At 42.9% G+C, this 18952-nt stretch overlaps 1 protein-coding gene across 1 annotated transcript in view; it reads right to left on the reverse strand.

Annotated features, from left to right (window-relative positions):
- Positions 1-18952, reverse strand: part of Grip1 (glutamate receptor interacting protein 1) — a 274899-nt gene that overhangs the window by 148150 nt on the left and 107797 nt on the right. The window contains 3 exon segments of the mRNA XM_042054253.1: positions 2618-2701; positions 9256-9401; positions 10989-11124. Coding sequence (XP_041910187.1) covers positions 2618-2701; positions 9256-9401; positions 10989-11124 — 366 coding nt within the window.

An 18952-nucleotide genomic window follows, 5' to 3' on the forward strand; every position in this document is an offset into this window, starting at 1 on the left:
CATTGGTGACGCTTGTAAAAAATGTTAGAATCTGGGCTGGAGTTGGAGCTCATGGTATAGGAGCTTAGCATGTATGAGATCCCAGGTTCAATATTTAGCCCCAGAAAAACGAAGCCAATGCCACTATCACGGTAGAGACCACATGTGGACATCACGCATGTGTTAGAATGAGCAGATTTCTTCACAGCTGTCAACATGGGAAGGGTTAAGTTTTCTTGTCCAGGGTAATAGCAAGTTTGGCGGCAACGATGCACTTCAGAAACAAATTTTGTTCTTTAAATTGTTTTTTAACATTTTAAATTATTTTAGTTTGTACATGTATGTGGAGGTGGGAGGATAACGTGCAAGAGTCAGTTCTTCTTTCTACCATGTGGGTTCCTGGGATCCAACTCAAGTCATCGGGCTTGTTGGCAAGCACCATTACTGGCCGAGCCATCTTGCTGACCAAGAGAATGTTCTTTGGTTCCAGGAAGGAACAGTCTAAAGTCCACACGTCTTGTTCTATAGGAAGAATATCGATTCTTGGGAACCAAGATTTTTTTTTCATTAGAAACAGAATTTTACTCATCTGCGTCAAAGTTCTCTCAGATGAGGGGAAGAATAAATTCTCCAGCACCAAATGGACACGTTCTGTGTGCAATGCCCACCTTCATCCTGATTTATCTGGTAATCCCACTGACCCAAATTTAGCTGAAATTGCAGCTACGTCAAAACCGTCAGATGGACTAACATTTGCCCACCATAGTGCCTCTCTCTGATCAGCCAGCGACCCTTCGTGGGTGGGTTGTGGCTGCTCATTGAACAGAGAAACTTTCTAGAGATGGACCTCAAAATGATTTTAGAAATGCAAAATTATGCAAAACTGCAAACTTTTATGTTGAACCAATGTATCGAGGAAATTCCTCAAGTCTGTACAAATGTGGCAGTCATCAGCTAAGCCTGGTTCACTACTACGAAGACTTTATTTTTTCAGAATAGTTCTTATCATCATACAAATTCAAGGAAAGAACAATCAGTTCATGGTTCACTCATATCTTGCCTGGATGAAGTGTTACCCGAGTATCAGCATGTGTTTCAGCCTCTAGAGATCTCCTTGTGCGCGCACACACATAAACTTTTGAAATTCCTGAAATCCGTTTGAAGGATATTTTGGTAATATTACATTTGGAATTCAGTTGCATCTGTTCACTCTCTTTTGTGATGATGAATTGATATTGGCTCAGGTCTTTCATTAGCAATTAGATTCGCTGTTGATTAATCTTCTAGTCACTGTGACGGGTATGTACGGCAGCAGTAATCTTGCCTGCAGTTGTTTGATAGTTAGAAATTTTGGCATGTGTTTCAAATGCATTTCCCTTATGGTTTTAAGGAAAAGAAGATTTGCATACACCATCCTTTAGTCTAAATACCTTGTAGGGAGAGTTTTTTTTTTACAATATTTGTCTAATTATTTTTATAAGAAATTAAAAAATGGTTGTGGTTAATAACCTGGCCTTGGAACCTATTGAGACTCTTAAAGATACAGTTTGGCCAGAAAAGTTTTATAACCAGAACAGTGTCGAAACCACCAAGCCAAACCATATAATAAACTCCTAGTTTTGCTCACTTAGTGGAAACTATTAACTTGTGTTTCCAGTTCATTGATCTTAATTCCTTGAGGTAGGGTCTTTGTCTTAAGATGCCACAGAACTTAACTGTCTTACTGGCATGTGGATGGATGCTTAGTAAATATTTCATTGAGTAATTGGTTTGCTGAATGACTAGACCAGATTAGAATTAAACATTCAGAGCTCAGCTATAAAGAAAAGCCTGTCCAAGTGAACAGAACTGCTTTAGTGTTTGGTGCATATATAATTACTAAGATGCATGCTAATATTTTGGTTAGTCTTTTATCAATCATGTGGGCAGAAGTCTTACTCTTGTAAAGTGCATTGTTATAGGTAATAATAGCAACAGAAATATTTCCTCCAAATTTGTAGGGTTAAAATTTCCTGATGCACACATAATTATTGACTCTCATTATCACACTGTAGTTTAAGATCTGATAATATTGCAATAGTCTTTCAGGGGTAAAATCACTAATAAGAAAAACAGAGCCATAAACACTTAGAGTCATAGTTCAGAATTAATAGTCACTTGAATTCTTCAGTATCAAAGCCATCCCATAATGAGATCAAGTGAGCCAACACAGAAGGGTGCCCCAAGGGTTAGATTATCATTGGTCCATTTTTAGAAAGCTGCAAGAATAAAGTGCAGTTCAAAAGAAAGTAATATAAACAAAGTTGCTTAATTCCTAAGTATTGAATCAATCTATTCCTATCAATATTTTTTATTCGGTAATACAGACCAGATACAAGGACAAAGGGACATTAGAAAGTGCTAAGTCAGTATGGTCCCTGGGAACTGTCCAGGTCCACTAAGAGTAGCTACTTGCACTGTATTACTGAGCTAAGAACAAAATTGAATTTGGAATCTGTTTGATTCTTTTTCATAGTCTTCTTTGCTTGATGATAATTTTACCCTACGGAAAGATCAGATTTTAAGGATGCCTTCTGATCTCTCACCGAGAAATTCTCCAGGAACATCTGAAGGCTCACAGTTGCTAACCATCACCTACCTCGTATGACAAAACCAAAAGTGTTGCCTTCTTTGTGCAAAGTGACCTCCACCGTCCGGAACATAACACTCGATCCTTGTACAGCTGCATACGGGAATGAGATGGGAAAGCGTAAGTTTAAGGTTGTAATAACATTTCTATTATAACTTTTCAGTGTGACATAATAGGTTTGCAAGCTCTGTTGCAAATGATTTATTTTGAAAACAAGTAATAAATAGTACCAATAAAGTCTAAGAAAAAAAATAATTGTAATGACATACAGAGACTATGAGTAGTTACCCACATAAATGACCCATATTTTTCCAAGTAGAAACAAAGTCATAGCTCGATTCTTTCCTATCCTAGATGGGGGGGGGGTGATAATTACGTTGCTTAAACTCTACAGAGCAAGCAGGGCCATCTCCAATAAATAGAAACGTTTCCCCTTGTGAAATACAAAAGTAATGTGGTTATTGCAAAGCTTATGAAATAATTTCTGCACTCATTTCTAGTTCTGGAGCTGGAAGATGAAGAAAACTCATTCTTCTCGGCTTACAATCAGATTGCCGATGCAAAGAGATGCTCTGACACATAGACAGCTGTTCGGCAAACATGCCAGAGGCCCAGATGAAACATGGAGAGCTAAAGAAACCCCAAGCACATTCAAAACGTGACGGGCAAGAAAACAAAGATGGGCTTCAATTTGCCTATTATCGCCGTGCTCTGTGGTTCGCCTTTTATTGTTCTCATTTTACCAAATGAAATTGTCCTGCCAAGCTGCAGTCTCTAATTACATTATACCACACACGCGAGTATCTGTCACGTAAGGTATAGTCAATAAAATATTCCGGGAAACTGCTTTTAGGGAATAGTGAGTGATTCTGAGTGTATAATAAACCATTGCTACATGAAAAAAAAATCCCCACATTAGTATTTTAACGCGATGAGTGCTGGAATGCCTTTGTTGGTGGACAAAGAAAAACTTGGTGTGCTGTACAGAAGTATATGGTTTCCAATCCTTTAAAAAAACTGTACAGGGGAAGCTGGGAATGGTGCAGCATGCTGAGGCAGGAGAATTACAAGTTCAAGCCTAGCCTAGGCTAGAGCAATTTAAAGGATAGTCTGGGTGTGAGATCCGATATCAAAAAACATATAACGTCTACAGCCATAGTTATTATCAACAACACATTTTATACTGTTCCGAGATCTTAACATGTTTCTTACATAAAGCTATCAATACAAAAAGCATGGCTCAGGATGCTTGAGTTACAACGGGCTGGCTCTACTGTGGTGTGGAATGTACTCAGATATGCTTTGTTTCCCTCTCTGCGAGATATTCAGCAGAGGATACGAGCTACCTGGCATTTAATTTATAGAATAAGCCTGTGCTAATGCTTTTTACCAAAAACGAGGCTAATTTAAGTGGCAAGAGTCCATTTCCAGTGGGTCAGGCTGAGACGTTTGATCGGTTAGGGTTACTCAAAGGATTGCAACTTCACAACGGTTTCTTTCACCTCCAGACAGATGGGTTTCGCAAGACTTAGCTCCATCCAAGCTCAAGGAGCATCTTCATATAGACAACTGTAAAGAACCATTAGAAATTACCCTCTTCTTGCCATCTGTACAGCAAGCTAGTGGTTTAAAGTAAACATTAATTGTATTTATTTTTAATGGTCAGAAATGCTAAACCTTAAAGGTTTAGCATCTAAAGGGGTGCTGTAGGAACCATGGCAAAAGTTAGACATTTAAACTCACAGAATTAGATTGGTTCCCAAAGTTGATCTGCCGACTACCAGGCCGGGGCAGAGAGTACAGGAAACCCTGGATATGTTGACAGACAGCATACATGCACAGTTGAACACATGTTTTGCTCCATGGCTGATTTAATTGAATGCCATTGCCTGGCTTTTCAGGGAATTTCAGTTTAATCAACTAGGGACAGTACATACAAACAAATGAAAGAATTGAGGGATAGTTTTAATTAAATGAAGAGCAAAATTGACTTTGAACTAAATGATTTCTTATCTCCATGACCCAACAAGTCACTTGAAGAAACTAGTTTTGAATATAATATTTTCATTTTATTGGTGTGAGGAAGGCAAAGACACGGTGAGAAATACCTGACGAGCATCTACTGTGTGCCCAGAACTCAGCAAAGCGGTTTGCAAATATTATCTTATTTAATCGTTACATCATCTTTCAATTACACATAACCAAATTCCAGCTCTGTGCCACCTGTGCTTGGCGGCTGGATGTCTGTCCTGGGAATGTTAATTGCTGGAATTTTAATTTTGTTTTAGCTTTGTATAGCTGACCACAAAAATTCTTATAGTCAAATCTCGTCTGTATGAAGACTTGGGGATTACCCGCAGCTTCAGAACATCCACATGCTACTTCACATCGTTTACAATGACAGCTGCTATTGTTGGCAACATCTTAATACAATAATTAACAAAACACATTGGATCTTTATAGTTTTTATTCACACTATTAGCCCTAGCTGATTTTGTTTTCCCACCCAGTATCAGAACCCTGGTGTTGACCATGAAAATGTTACTCATTATTCCACAGAGATGTAATGAAGAGGCTTGGCCAAAGGGTGAAAAGGCTAGGCAAAGGTCTCCCTCAGCTCAGTGTTTTAGTTGGACTGTGGCTCCGTGTTTCTATTTGTGAATGCGCGTGTGTTTCTGGAAAGCTGTTTTACTATGGTAGATAAGATTGCACCAAGTCAAACGCTCCATCTCTCTTCTATCCTCATTGCCTCTGCAGAAGACCAGGAGTTGAGCTGCCTTCTACTTGCCCATGTGCCTGGCTTGCCTCTGAGGCAAGGGGATGCAAGCAGAGGCTGGGAATGCATATAAGAAGGTGGGCCCACCTTCTCACCCTCTGCCACTGGGAGAACTCTCTAGAGCAGGGCTCCTATAGGACTCGTCCCCAGAATGCACTGCATGGAGGAAATCTTCAAATGCCCCTTTTACTTCACCATGCCCACCAGGATGAGCACAGGGTCAGGACAGATGGCCACACGGTGACATGCGTTCACCCATCTATTTGAGTGAAGAAAGGATTCCTTCTGTCGGACAGCTGGTCTCACTCAGCTGGTGACTCAACAGGAACCAAAAGGGCTTGACAGATTTCTCTTTTTAATTATTAAACAGGGAGAATCTGTAGCTTCAAGGTTTAAACGGAAGAACCATTTAAGTAAATAGATTGTCCCCAAATCACATTCTTTCTCATTATTTAAGCTGATGATAAAATGCTGTCAACTGAAAATGGCAGAGAATTACTTAGCATTTCAAAATTCCATGGGGGCTATGTGAACAGAGTGTGGAGGTACTTTCTGGGTCAATGTTTAATGCATAAATACTGATGACACACTTTGCTCATAATCTCCCCAAGTAGGTCTGCAGGCAGTAGAAAATTTTCAGTTAAAATGAAGAGCGGAGCACAGGTAGACCCGTACTTCATTTCCATACAGAAACTGAATCTTAGGAAAGGTAAGTGGATTGCCCATGGTCAGACTTTGAGTTTTTTTTTTTTTTAATCTCTCACATCACAGACATACATACCCAGCTTTCTCTGAGCCCTTGAGTAGGCTGAGACTCAGACAGCTGTGCTCTGGGTGTGTGGTTCTTAGTGTTGGAGGGACAGAGAGAAAATAGCTTGGGTGGGCCTCAGCTAGCCGTGATGGCCTGGTTAGTCTCAGTGCTCCGAGCTAAGTACAGGAGAGGCGTGTTAATGCCTTCAAACCTTTCTGAACTCCTAGGTCTTATTAATTTTCTAAATGTAAGAAAAATAGATAGAGATTATCCTTAGAGGATAGGCCTCTTCCAACTGAATTCTATCATGAAAAATACTTTGGTGTTTAAAAGCATATTTTCTTTTTTTTTCCTGTCAGTTTTATTGCATGGGGAAGACAAATCTATTTCAGTAGCAAGCCTTAGCAGATTTAACTCCTAAACATGTTGGGTACCAACCTTCTCTGTAACTCTGTAGATGCTGTATAGGCCAAGGATATCTCCTGTCTTGGAAAACAGTAACAGCGTCTGGCCCATAGGTTAGAGGATCTCTTTGGATCTATTTTCCATTTAGTTTCTAAAATAATAACTTGAAACATGCTGGTCTGACAATACAGTTTTTAAAAAGCCCTTAAGCATTGTTCAATCTTCCCTGGGGCCTCACTGGCTGCTTTCTATCCTGGACATCTTTGCCTTTCATTTCTGCTCCGACAATCCCATCCTGTCCAGCCTGAGTAGGCCACTGTAAGCTCTTACTCTCTTGCTGGACCTCTGCTCAGGTGGTCCTCCTCCTATTCAGTCTGTACCATCCCTTCCCATTCTCCCCGAGCCTTAGCTCTGAATTAATCATGACACTGGACAAATCTCCAGTCTGGGCCTGACCCTATAAACTATATGGAATTCCTTTAGGAAGGGAATGTGTTTTACTGATACACACACCCAGTAGAAGGCAGATGTATAAATGAGAAACACGTCTCCACACAGTTGGTTTTCTTAACCTCAGGAGATGCTTTGAGATAACGATTTAAAGGCAAACTGACTTTCATCAAGTTAAAGAAACCACTGTGTGTGCCCATATGACGATGATAATGGCTAATATTTGCCAAGGGCGTAGCAACGGTCTAAGCACGTGATCTCGCTGCTGAATTCCTACGGCATACACCCAGCAGTGACTGTAGCCAGTTACAGGTGGGCATCCCATGGCTCTGAGAACTAAACGTAGCCTGGCTGGTTTCATCTGGTCCCTGAGTCTCAAATAGCATTCGTACTACCCTTAATCTCAGTTTATACTGAAATCACTTGCCCACATTGCTGGCCTTTCCCTTGCTATTTCTGTTGCTATTACTTGACAAATGCATCTCAAATGCAGTATTCCGTCTTTCCGACACATCAGTTCTCCCTGCAATCGTGCCCAGCTCCATTAATGGCAACTATATCATTCTAGTTGCTCAGGCTCAAAACCTCGGGATGACCCCGAATTTATTTTTGCACAGCCTGCCTCAGGTTCATTAGGAAACCCTGTAGGCCCCTTATTTAAAGCACACAGAATCCATTTCCACCATCTTCACCACCACTGCTCATGGATCCTGGCAGTGTTCTCCCAACACGTCTCCCTCCCTCCGTCTCCAGGGGCCATTGCTTCTGTCCATGCTCAGCCACCAGGAAGCCGCTGCAACTGTGAGATTACGCTTTGCCTCCTGAGCCAGGCTTCCTGGGTCATTCAGAGCAGAGCAAGAGTCCTCCCAGTGACCCCCGAGATCACTCCACCTTGCATTTCTGACCTTGTCTCTTAACTCTCTTCCTGTTCATTCCATTCTTACCACACTGGCCCCCGTGTTTCTAGAACAACCGCGGGCACTGTCATGCCTTCTGCTCTATCACTGACCCTGTTTCTTCTCCCTGGAGCCTTCCCTTCAGAAATTCATATGGCTGCTCCCCTCACCGCCTTCAAGTTCTGGACCTTGTCACCGTTTCAATTATTTTTCCCCACTTCCCTATTTAACACGGTGGTCTGATCCCGATCCTTCCCCGCCCCCAATTACTTCTGATTTATTTTCCTCATATTCTCCCTGTCCCTTAGGATACAGCATGGTTATCAGGGCTTCTGCTAAATGCTTTTTCACCCTTGCAGAGAGTAGTCTCCACTGATGTCGTCATGGTCTTAGAGTGCACTCATGGCTGAAGCACAGCGCGTTGCTGAACATGGATCATCACCAACTGTTCATAATAGTCTAAGTTCTCACTGGTAGGAAAGAGCAAAGAGCTGGCTAGGGCCATATCCCTGGTGACAGCTCATCAAAGGAGATGGGAAACCAGAGTAGCATAGGTTCAACGCAAGGCAGCCATAACCAGCAGAAGCCATACTTCAAGAGAGTGAGCAAAAGGCCTTTGGAGACAGACAGGCTGGGTTCAAATACTTTTCAGCCTACTAACCTGAGAAAGCCTTGCCTTGCACCTTCAAAGACTGAAAAGAACACATATCTGTCTTGTAGTTTTGAGTAGCCGATCTATTACTTATTAAACCTCTTAGAGTGTCAGGCCATGTTCTAAGTGTTTGACTGATGCTAACAGCCACTTCTTGTGGCAGGCAACGATCTCCATTTCGCAAATGGGGAAACTAAGACATAATGCTTAAGCAGCCTTCTCAAGGACAGGTAGCAAGCAAAAGTGAAGCCGGATTTAATAAGTTCTCAAAGTCTGTCTGCTGCACTTATTTTCATCATTTAATAATAATTAAATATGGTATTATTTCATGTTTTCTCATGAGCTTATGCACAGAAGAGTCGATATAAAGCACGTAAACATGCTTTTCCTAGATCTGAGCACAGTATTTGGATAACGCGTAAGGCAAGGATTTAAAGGAATTATATTAACTTTATGAAATAAAGGAACTTAAATAGCAACAATATCCACAGATCGCTTTACTAGAATGTGGCTCCTAGATGATTTCATTGCCAACTGCGCGTTCTTAGTGCTTTCTAAGGAGACGCGTGTGTAGTCTCCCATCTCAAGTTACTCTGAAATATGGCGCAGCTGCTCTCTGCCTGCTGCAGTGGCATTGACAAGAAAGGGGAAAAGAGAAGCCAGCAGTGGTAGGAAGCTATGGCCGGCAGTCCTCCCTCCGGGGCCGTCTTCACTTACAGACAGGTGGCAGCTCATACTCGACCTCCAGGACCACTCTCTCCCCAACATTTTTCAGCAAGCTGATGATCTCGTCGTGGCGGAATTTGGCCAGGTTGATCCCGTTCACTGCTTTGATGTAGTCACCCACATCCAGCTGGTCACTTCTGCAAAAAAAAAATGCAGTCACTACGGTGGAGACGTTTTCCCCACAGGAGAGTCTTCTATGTTTTTACTTTCCCTCATCTAGGTTAACAGGCAACATAACAAATACCCAGCTTCCTCTGACTGGAACCTCAAAGGAGCGTGACTGTGCACGCGCATGGGTGGGATGTGGTAGAGCTAGCCTACTCGCCCTGCCTGTTACACCCTGCTACACAGTGGTGCCTACCATATTGTCTTTGACCTGTCTCTGGTTGCTCCTCAAACCTTTTAACTCCTTTATTTTTAAAACATCATAAAACAAAACAAAGCTTAAAAACTTTAGTTGTTTGCCCCCCAGCATTGCTTCTTTAGGGATGCACCCTGATCCTAGAAACTTCAAACCTTTCCTTCTTCCTTCTTTCTTATTTTTGTCGCCTGCCCTTTGGATATTTCAGAGCTTTAATGTCTTTGTTGAGAGTGGGACCAGAGTCAGAGCCAAGGGAATAGCATATTTTGTTTCTTAGTGTTTGCTCTTCAAAAAAATAAAATAAAAATAAAAGTTGTCTACTTGATCACAACTGATAAAAAGAATATTGAGGAGTGATGTGGGATTCCCCTCTGTATGCTGTGAATACCATTGTTTAATAAAGAAACTGGCTTGGCCTGATAGGATAGAGTGGAGCTAGGTGGGGAAAACTAAACTGAATGCTGGGAGAGAGAAGGCGGAGTCAAGGAGAAGCCATGTAGACGCCAGAACTTGGTAAGCCACAGTCTCGTGGCGATACACAGATTAATGATGATGGGTTAGTTTATGATATAAGGGTAAGCCAAAAATACGCTTAAGCTATTGCTCAAGCAGTATTGCAAGCAATATGGTTTCTCTGTGGTTATTTCAGTTCTGGGCAGCCAGAAACAAACAAGCAGCTCCAATAACAGAGGCGAAAGAATTCCAGAGCAAGATGTGACTCTCCGAGTCATTCCCATCATCTCTTGTGGCCGCAGAACCCCATTGCTCTGGGCTTTATCTACTAGACAGAATTCTAAACCAAGAGCAGGCAATGAGACCACTGGCTGGGAGTCAAAGTATCTATCACTGGACACAAAGACAAGGCGAGCTTCCTGCTCAGTGTTTCCTCTAGGAAACGTCTTATGTCTTGGTGAGAAAACAAAGTCTCCTTGCTGGAAGAGTAAATACTCTGCCTGGAAACTGGAGTTGTGCCTCCCTCCCTCGCTCCCTCACTAGTTTATATCTCACGGGTCATCTGCCCCACATTTAGGAGATCTGAATGACACTTTTCCTCTGCGGCCCATTTGCTCTCCAGAGGCACAGTCAGACCTTAAGCAATCCTGTCGAAATTAAACCTGCAAGAGCCGGGCTGCTCCTGAGGTGACACAGAAGTCCCCAGTGGCTTCAGCACAGCCCAGACAAGCCACTGGCAGAGCTGGGAGACTTTTCTGAAGCATGTCCACTGTGCTTCTGTGGGGGAGGCGCTGCCTGGCAGACAGCAGCCATCCTTTCTCTATCAGTGATGTTTTCTGGTGAACTCTAATGTTTTGAGTTAATTATACCCTTTGTACGTTTTTCTCTGTTTCCCCCACGAAGCAGTTACCTGGCAGCAATTCCTCCCTGCCGCAGGTTGGACACTCTGGGTTTGCCATCTTTGTCAATTCCTCCTGATACAGTCAAGCCGAGGGTGGTACCTTCCTTCTTCATCAGCTCCACCACGGTAGAGCCCTTGAATTCCTCTGTAAAAGACACACATTCAGCCCGTTAAATGAGAAAAGAACCAGGGATGCTAGCTGCATGGTTACATGACTCCACTCCCTGCATTTCCCCTACGTTTTCATTTATGAGGAAAGACCTGGTCATTGCAGTGGCTCATGATGCTGGGTGTGCAGATGGCGCCGCGAAACGCCTTCCAGGAGAGGTGATTAGCCCAGCACCAGTGGGCTAGTCCACTCTGGCTTCACATACATAGTCTTAATCCTCTTAAGTACCAAAGACTGTATTCTCCTGTGGTTTCTACCATTCACTAGAGACTTCTTTTCTATTCTTATAATTCAAAGTACAGCACAATGTTGTCTGCTAGAAGGATCAGAATTATAAATAATCACACAAATCCATAGAACATGGTGGCCAGCTCACTGTTCCCCAGACTTCTCAGCTGAGGAAACCAACTGCCTGAAGACTGTTCAATATAGGCTTGAGAAACATTAACAACACTATTTCGACTTAAAAAACCCAAAGATCATGGCTCAGGTGACAGTTTCTATCATTTCAAGAAGAATATGTCATCACACAGAAAGGCAGCATTGGTTGGTCTACAGGATTTTGGGATAACTGCCATAAAACTTTACTATTGAGGGAACACAATTTTTAAAGTTCACGGATTTTATGGGAATAACATCTATATACTAATCAGGAACTCAAATATTTTGATTTTAGCCAAGGTAGAAGGTAGGATAACTTTAGAAATGTACTTCTTTTTGTTGGGATGTATTGTATGAGTGAAGAATCTGTTTTCAATGAAAGAGAAAGAAAGGGTCAACACTTAGCCATGTGGCGGCTAACTGTGATAAACTCTGTGCTAGAGGCTCCTACCATGTTATCTTCTCCTGTTACACAAATACATTCTGGACATGGCTGGGGAAACCATACGATTTTCCAATTTGTGTTGATCCAGGTTATAAATTTTAGGGGTCATGCACTTCTAGAACTCCAAACATACATTAAAATACAAGGACATCCTTGTTTTTATTTTCAAAAAAAGATTTTTTGTATTGTTTTCCCTTTAATTATGCATTACAATTATAATTTCAAAAATCACTACAAATGCTTATCATACAGATATTTAAACTGTTGCTGGTAAATTATCCTAGCAAGATATGAAAAAAAAAACATGTTAAGGGAAGAAATAGTATCTCACGTGGTCTAGTGTGCAAAACAGACTCCCCGATGAAAGAGCACCAGAGGTACAAGGGTGCTAATTTCCTCTGACATAGAGAAGTGCACCCCAATCAGGGCTGTCAGGGTTGCTTGGTCCTACGACTGTAACGCGCAGCCATTCCGGAAGTCAGCTTTTCTACGGCAGCCACACGAGGCTGCACTTGCAGGGAGCCGATTTGCTGGCCGCCATTACAAGATGGCACCGAGCCCCTGCACCACCGAGTAAACAACTCCATATTAGGCAAGGCTGTAGACAGAACCTCTCACATGCGCAGTAGTGCGCAGTAATCTTGGCCAATCCCATGGCCTGGGGCATCGAAAGACGAGCGAGTAGCCAATCCAGGCACGACCCGTGTACGCTCTCCCTATATAAGCGGCTGCCGTTTAGTGCTCTGGGCCCTTCGCTTCCTGCTCTCCCTTCAACCAAGAGGCTCCAATAAAGCGTGATTTGAGAAGAATCCTCGACTCGGTGGTCGTTCTTCCCTGCTGGCCAGGAGGGTTCGCTGCACTGTATCATCAGGGGGAGAAGCTAAGAGTGCACACCGATGTCAGCTTTATCCACTGCATTTCATGTGAAAGAGGAGCTAAGGGCTGGAACTCAAGAACCGAATTTCTGGCCAGCTGCACACAAGTCCCAAGCCCTTTATGTTATTTCTCAGAAACTTCTGCACCTAAGTTTGTTAGTATTTGCAAAGCCACTTGTGCCCACCTAAAACAAAATCAACCACGTATACAAGCCATTGATACCAATATGGGTTCAACAGTATGGAAGACATCAACTTAAGAAATAACCCCAAAGTCTTTGCTCATAGAAAGTAATGTTGCAATGTTAAAAAAAATAAGTTACTAATTAAGTAAGATGAAATAATAGTTGGTGCCTATCTACATTACAGTCAGTCATGCAAGGATTCCTAAAAATGTTGGTCAACAAAAAACTCTTTGTTTTTTAAATATGCAGAGTGGTTGTATAAACTTAAACATTTGATTTAGACCTTCAAGTGTTTCTCTGGAAATTTCAGACAGTATAATTTGATCATGCTCATCTTTCTTCATTCTTTCTCTAAGTATTTCTGGATTGCTGTCTTTTGCTTCACAACTTCATGTTGGTTGTTTATTTTTTTTCTTTTCTTTTCAAAGAGCCTACCAAGTTCACTTTGTGCCACCCGAATATGCAAGGGTATGGTCATCCACTAGAATGAACATGTTTAACTTGTCATGGGACATACCCTTAGAGAAAACTCACTCAAGTCGGGTGATGGTGGCGTACACCTCTAATCCCAGCACTTAGGAGACAGGTGGATCTCTGTGAGTTCAAGGCCAGTTTGGTCTACAAGAGCAAGTTCCAGGACAGCTAGGGCTGTTACACATGTTACACAGAGAAACCCTGAAACCCTGTCTCAAAAAACAAAAAACAAAAACAAACAAACAAACAAAAAACTGACTTGTCCCTTCCCAAGCAGCAGTCAACTGTCACCTGCACCTCAGTTTGGGGTAGGGGGATCATGGGCCTTTCCCTTTCTTGTGCTAGAATGTTGACGGACTTGATCTTGTGTAGTGTGAGTGTGTGAGTGTGTGTGTGTGTGAGTGAGGGAGAGAGAGAGGGAGAGAGAGAGAGAGAGAGAGAGAGAGAGAGGGAGGGAGGGAGGGAAGGAGGGAGGGAGGACGGACTGGAGTGAGGGGAAGACGACTGAGCGATGGAAGGAGAGAGAGAGAGAGAGGGAGAGAGAGAGGTAGAGGAGAGAGTGAGAGAGACAGAGAGGGAGAGGAGATGACAGAGAGAGAGAGGGAGAGAGAGAGAGAAAGAGAGAGAGAGGGAAAGAGAGAGAGAGAAAGAGAGAGAGAGAGAGAGAGAGAGAGAGAGGGAGAGAGAGAGAGGGAGGGAGAGGTCCAATTACTTCACAGTCATTTTGACCTGCTGTCAGTTTCTGCTGTCCACTGCTAACACCTGTCCCCTACACAGAGACTCCTCTGATGAGGCCTGGGAGCTGCACCAATCTAAGGGTACAGAGGGTGGTTAGATACTGTGTGCACTTGACAGAATAAGGGTAGCACGTTTATCCCTGGGACCTGTGAACTCCCCAGCTGTGGGTTCTTGGTCAGATTTCCAGTATTAAGAATGTATTTCCTCCTGCGGAGCAGGCCTTAATCTAATCAGAAAGTGGTGGGTTACTCCATAAAATTCCTGACGTTACTACACCCAGGGGAACATATTGCCATACCGATCATTATTGTAGTTCACCGGGTTCACAGCTGGGTAAAATGTTTGGCCAATTCTTTCTCCCGCAGCCCTTCACAGTGCCTACCAGGACTGTGAAAGCTAGTCAAAGAGACAAGCCTTCCTGGTCAATAAGAACTTAATTTCTACATGTTCTGTGACAAAAGGACACACGGAATTTTTAAATGGTCATGTCATGTCTGCCATGTGGGAAGTTCCAATTCACTGAAGCTTATTCCTCCTTGTGTCTCCAAGGATGTGCGCACCACGTGAGAAGGGTTCTGATCACACAGTGTTCAGTCCTATGGGAGGAAGCCATGTAGGTTTGTCTCTGCAAGGAAACTAGGTGCCAGGTCCTTCCCAGGTTTCTGGATGAATATCAGAAATCATGAAAAACCCAATTCCTTAAATTTAATTATTTCTTTGGAATATAAATTCATTTATCTGGGTACTTTAAAAGCTGGTAATAGTCAATTACCCTCTCATTTAAAAATATTTTAAGTCTTTCCCTAAGAACTAGTTTTAATACCAAGAAAGAAAACATTTATGTCCCAGTTAATTAAGTCATTTGTACAGTCATTAATTCTGTGCGTCATTGAATGCTGACAATGAGCCGAACAACAGAACTCAAAGATGGAAAATGTTAAGGCCATCATCTCAGGATGCTCAGGCTAGGCACAGAGGCAAAGCCACAGGGTGGGGTGAGCAAAGGCAGACAGAGGAAATCATTTTGGAAACAAGGTAAACGAGAGGTGTGTGTTTCCAAATGCAAGAACCATTTCACAGTGCTGCCTCCCGACCAATCTGCTTGATTTATTGATTAGGATTAGCTGAGCAGCAGCCCGGACCAAAGAAGGAATATAAATTAAGCAAGACCCAGAAGTAAAGGTAGAATATTCTTGGAAGGGAATGTGCTGAATCACAAGGATGCTGACTGCCAAGAAGAACCTTTAGTCTCAAAGGAACTGATTCAGTCTGTTCGGGGTGTCGCCAAAAGGAGCGGGAAAAAAGAGGTCTGGGAGAGGGCGGGACCTGCTTCTGGAATTTGCTTCCTGCTAACCTAGAGGCTCTACTCAAACCATCAATCATTTCATGTCTTTTTTGGTGTTTAATGTTTGCATAATGATGCTATGCCAAAGAGGAATGAAGACAGATGCCTTCATTTGCATGAGTTCGCTTCTATATCAAGGCTTACTGAACAAACACGGCAGTGAAACGCGGGGGGGGGGGGGGGGGGAACTTGGGCAAGTCAGTCTGTACCAGCAGTCTCTTCCCTTTCTGATTTCAACTGCCAACGTCTGCCCACAAGAGAAGATGACCTCACAGCAAATACAGCCCACTCAGATTACCAGCAGCCCAGGGAACATATGATGCTGAGCTGGCAAGGAAGAGATGGCTCAAGACTTGAGGTTGTCCTCATCATCACAATTAATTATCATTCAGGAAGAGAAAGAAAAGAAGTAACAGGTTTACATCTGTGTCAATGCTCAACACACCCAAAATAAGTCGTGCTAATAGCCTGAAATCTAGCTGTTTGCTATTCTTCTTTAGGTTTATAATTCAATCTTTTAAGACATAAAAGGTTTGTAGAAAAGGAATAGCTATTGTAGGGGCCGGATTATACAGTCCATATTCCTACATTGTATGGCAGTCAGAATTCTGAGCAACCTGGCAAGGCACAGTCTGCACCTGCCACACAGAAGGTGGTCACCTAGCCTTTTGAGTTAACCTGATGCCATCAAAGCAAGTGGTCAGGATATGCTAACGGAGTTCTTCTCCTTCTACTGTAATTTAGGAAGTCTCCTAGGGAAGACGTGTTTTTCAGTCTATGTGACGGGGCAGGCATAGATAGGAGGACGTGACCAAATGGGCGTAGATAGGTGTGGATGTGACCACAGTCATTCTCCCTGCTACCTAGGAAACAGAATGCTAATGAACTCCCCCTCAGTTTACGTTTTGATATAAAAGCTTTTTGGAGGATAAATGTGGGTGCTTTTTTTTTTTTTAGGATGTGAATTCAAGATTTCACGAAGGATCACTGAGAACTCCCTCCTGATATAGTCATGTGAGTTGTTTTCATTCCCACACCTCCACTCTGGAATGAGAAATGGTTTGTGTCTGGGCTGGAACCTGACAAGCCATGGTGGAGGAAAGCAAAATGATCATGAAAAAATTCTTAGGAAAGATATGGCAATTTAGTAACATCGATTTTTACAAAAGTAACATAAATGATAATGTACATATAGCTTTTTTGTGTGTGTGTGCGTGTGTTTGTGTCTGTGTCTCTGAGTGAACGTGCACATGCGTGATTGTGCATGTGATAGCAAGAGTTTGACACTGACTATTTTCTTCAATTGCTCTCTACCTTATGTTTTATTAAGCACTGAATAAAACAAAACAGGTAAAAGACCTACTATGCATCAGCTAACACTCCAATAGAGAGCACTAGCTACATAAACACGTGTTAATTTTCCCTAAATTAGTCTATAAAGTTGACCATATCAATAAAAGCACCAATGTGAGCCAGGCGATGGCAGCATATGCATTTAATCCCAGCACTCAGGAGGCAGAGGCAGGTGGATCTCTGTGAGTTCGAGGCCAGCCTGGTCTACAGAGTGAGTCCCAGGACATGCTTCAAAGCTACAGAGAAACCCTGTTTCAAAAAATCAGAAAGCACCAATGTGATGTTTGGAGAATGTGGCAGAGTTTATGTAGCTATAGAAACAGAATATGTGTTCTTGTGGCAGTTCTGTGGGAACTCCCTGAAGGATCTAGACTGGGGGAGAGCAGGAGAAACCCACCCATCATGCCTCCTTGACAGAGGTCATGGAACTCTGCCTGGATGTCACATGTCCAAAGACAGCTCTCAGAAAGTTGGACCTGGGGTAGAGATGCTGGCGAAGCCCTCAGTGCCTGCCTCCCCAAATTGCCAAGACTCTACATGTGTCTGAATACAAAAACAAATAAAATAAAACAAAAATTAACAAAAATAGAACAAAACAATACAATCTAAACGAATAATGGACATAGTGCATTCTGAACCCACAGTGGACCATCTACTACCTTACTGTGTTCTCAAACTGCTTTGCAGAAAGACATGCATGATAATGTTTTGTTCTGTAAAAGCCCAGCTTTCTAGACACTCCTATCTCATTGTTTATTCAAAATTAATTATTAAGCTTAGGCCAGGAGAAGGGAGTTGGTCTTGGCTTTCTGGAAGGTTGCTGAATTTGACTAAAGGAAGGAAATTAGCAATGTTATAAGCATGGCAGAAACTGGGGAAGGGGTGTGATGCCTCGCTTAGGGCTAGGGTGGTAACCGGTATGACTAATAATAGAGATGATAGCGCTGAAGCCTACGAGGGTCCTGTTCCGTGTGGGAACATGGTATTCTGTATGGTTCTGAGAACCTCAGTAGGGCTGGAGGCTGGGGAGGGGCTAGAGCCTAAGGCTGCTGGCGTGTGCCAGTCCTTGCAGTTTCTCAGGTCTACCTGTGCTACAGCATCAGGGAAACTTTGAAGGTACCAATTCCCGGACCTTGTCACGAACAACTGAACCGGAACTTCTGCTGATAGGATTTCTCTATGTTGTATTTCTCTTCATAGTTAATAAAAAACATTAATTCAAAAAATCCTATGTAGGGGCTCCCAGGTGTCCAGAGAGATGCCCCCAGCTAGTTCCTTGGGCAGCTGAGGAGAGGGTGCCAGAAATGTCCAGATCCTATTGCCATACTGATGAATATCTTGCATATCACCATAGAACCTTCACCTGCCATTGGATGAAGAAAATGACAGAGCCCCACATTGGAGCACCGGACTGAGCTCCCAAGGTCCTGATGAGGAGCATAAGGAAGGAGATCATGAGCAAGGAAGTCAGGACCGTGAGGAGTGCGTTCACCCATTGAGACGGTGGGACAGAACTAACGGGAGATCACCAACTCCAGTTGGAATGGGACTGATGGAACAGGTGACCAAACCGGACTCTCTGAATGTGGCTGATGGTGGAGGAGGACTGAGAAACCAAGGACAACGGCAATGAGCTTGAACTCTACAGCATGGACGGGCTCACTGTGAGCCTTGTCAGTTTGGTTGCTCACCTTCCTAGACTTAGGGGGAGTTGGGAGGACCTTGGACTTAACATAGTGAAGGGAACCCTGATGGCTCTTTGGCTTGGAGAGGGAGGGAGTGGGAGTATGGGTGGAAGGGAGGGGAGGGAAGGGGGAGGAGGCGGGGAGGAGATGGAAATTTTTAATAAAAAAAATGAGAAAAAAATTCTATGTAGAAAATCCTGACACCCACATTGTGATTGGACAATTACTCAGGGGTCTATGGTGTGTCTGTGTCAAGCTTTTAATGATGCTTTGAGATCATTGTTGAGTCACATGTGTAGGGAATAACAGCTAGGGCACTGTGC

This window comes from Arvicola amphibius, chromosome 17 (genome assembly GCF_903992535.2).
Source record: "Arvicola amphibius chromosome 17, mArvAmp1.2, whole genome shotgun sequence".
Classification (NCBI taxonomy): Eukaryota; Metazoa; Chordata; class Mammalia; order Rodentia; family Cricetidae; genus Arvicola; species Arvicola amphibius.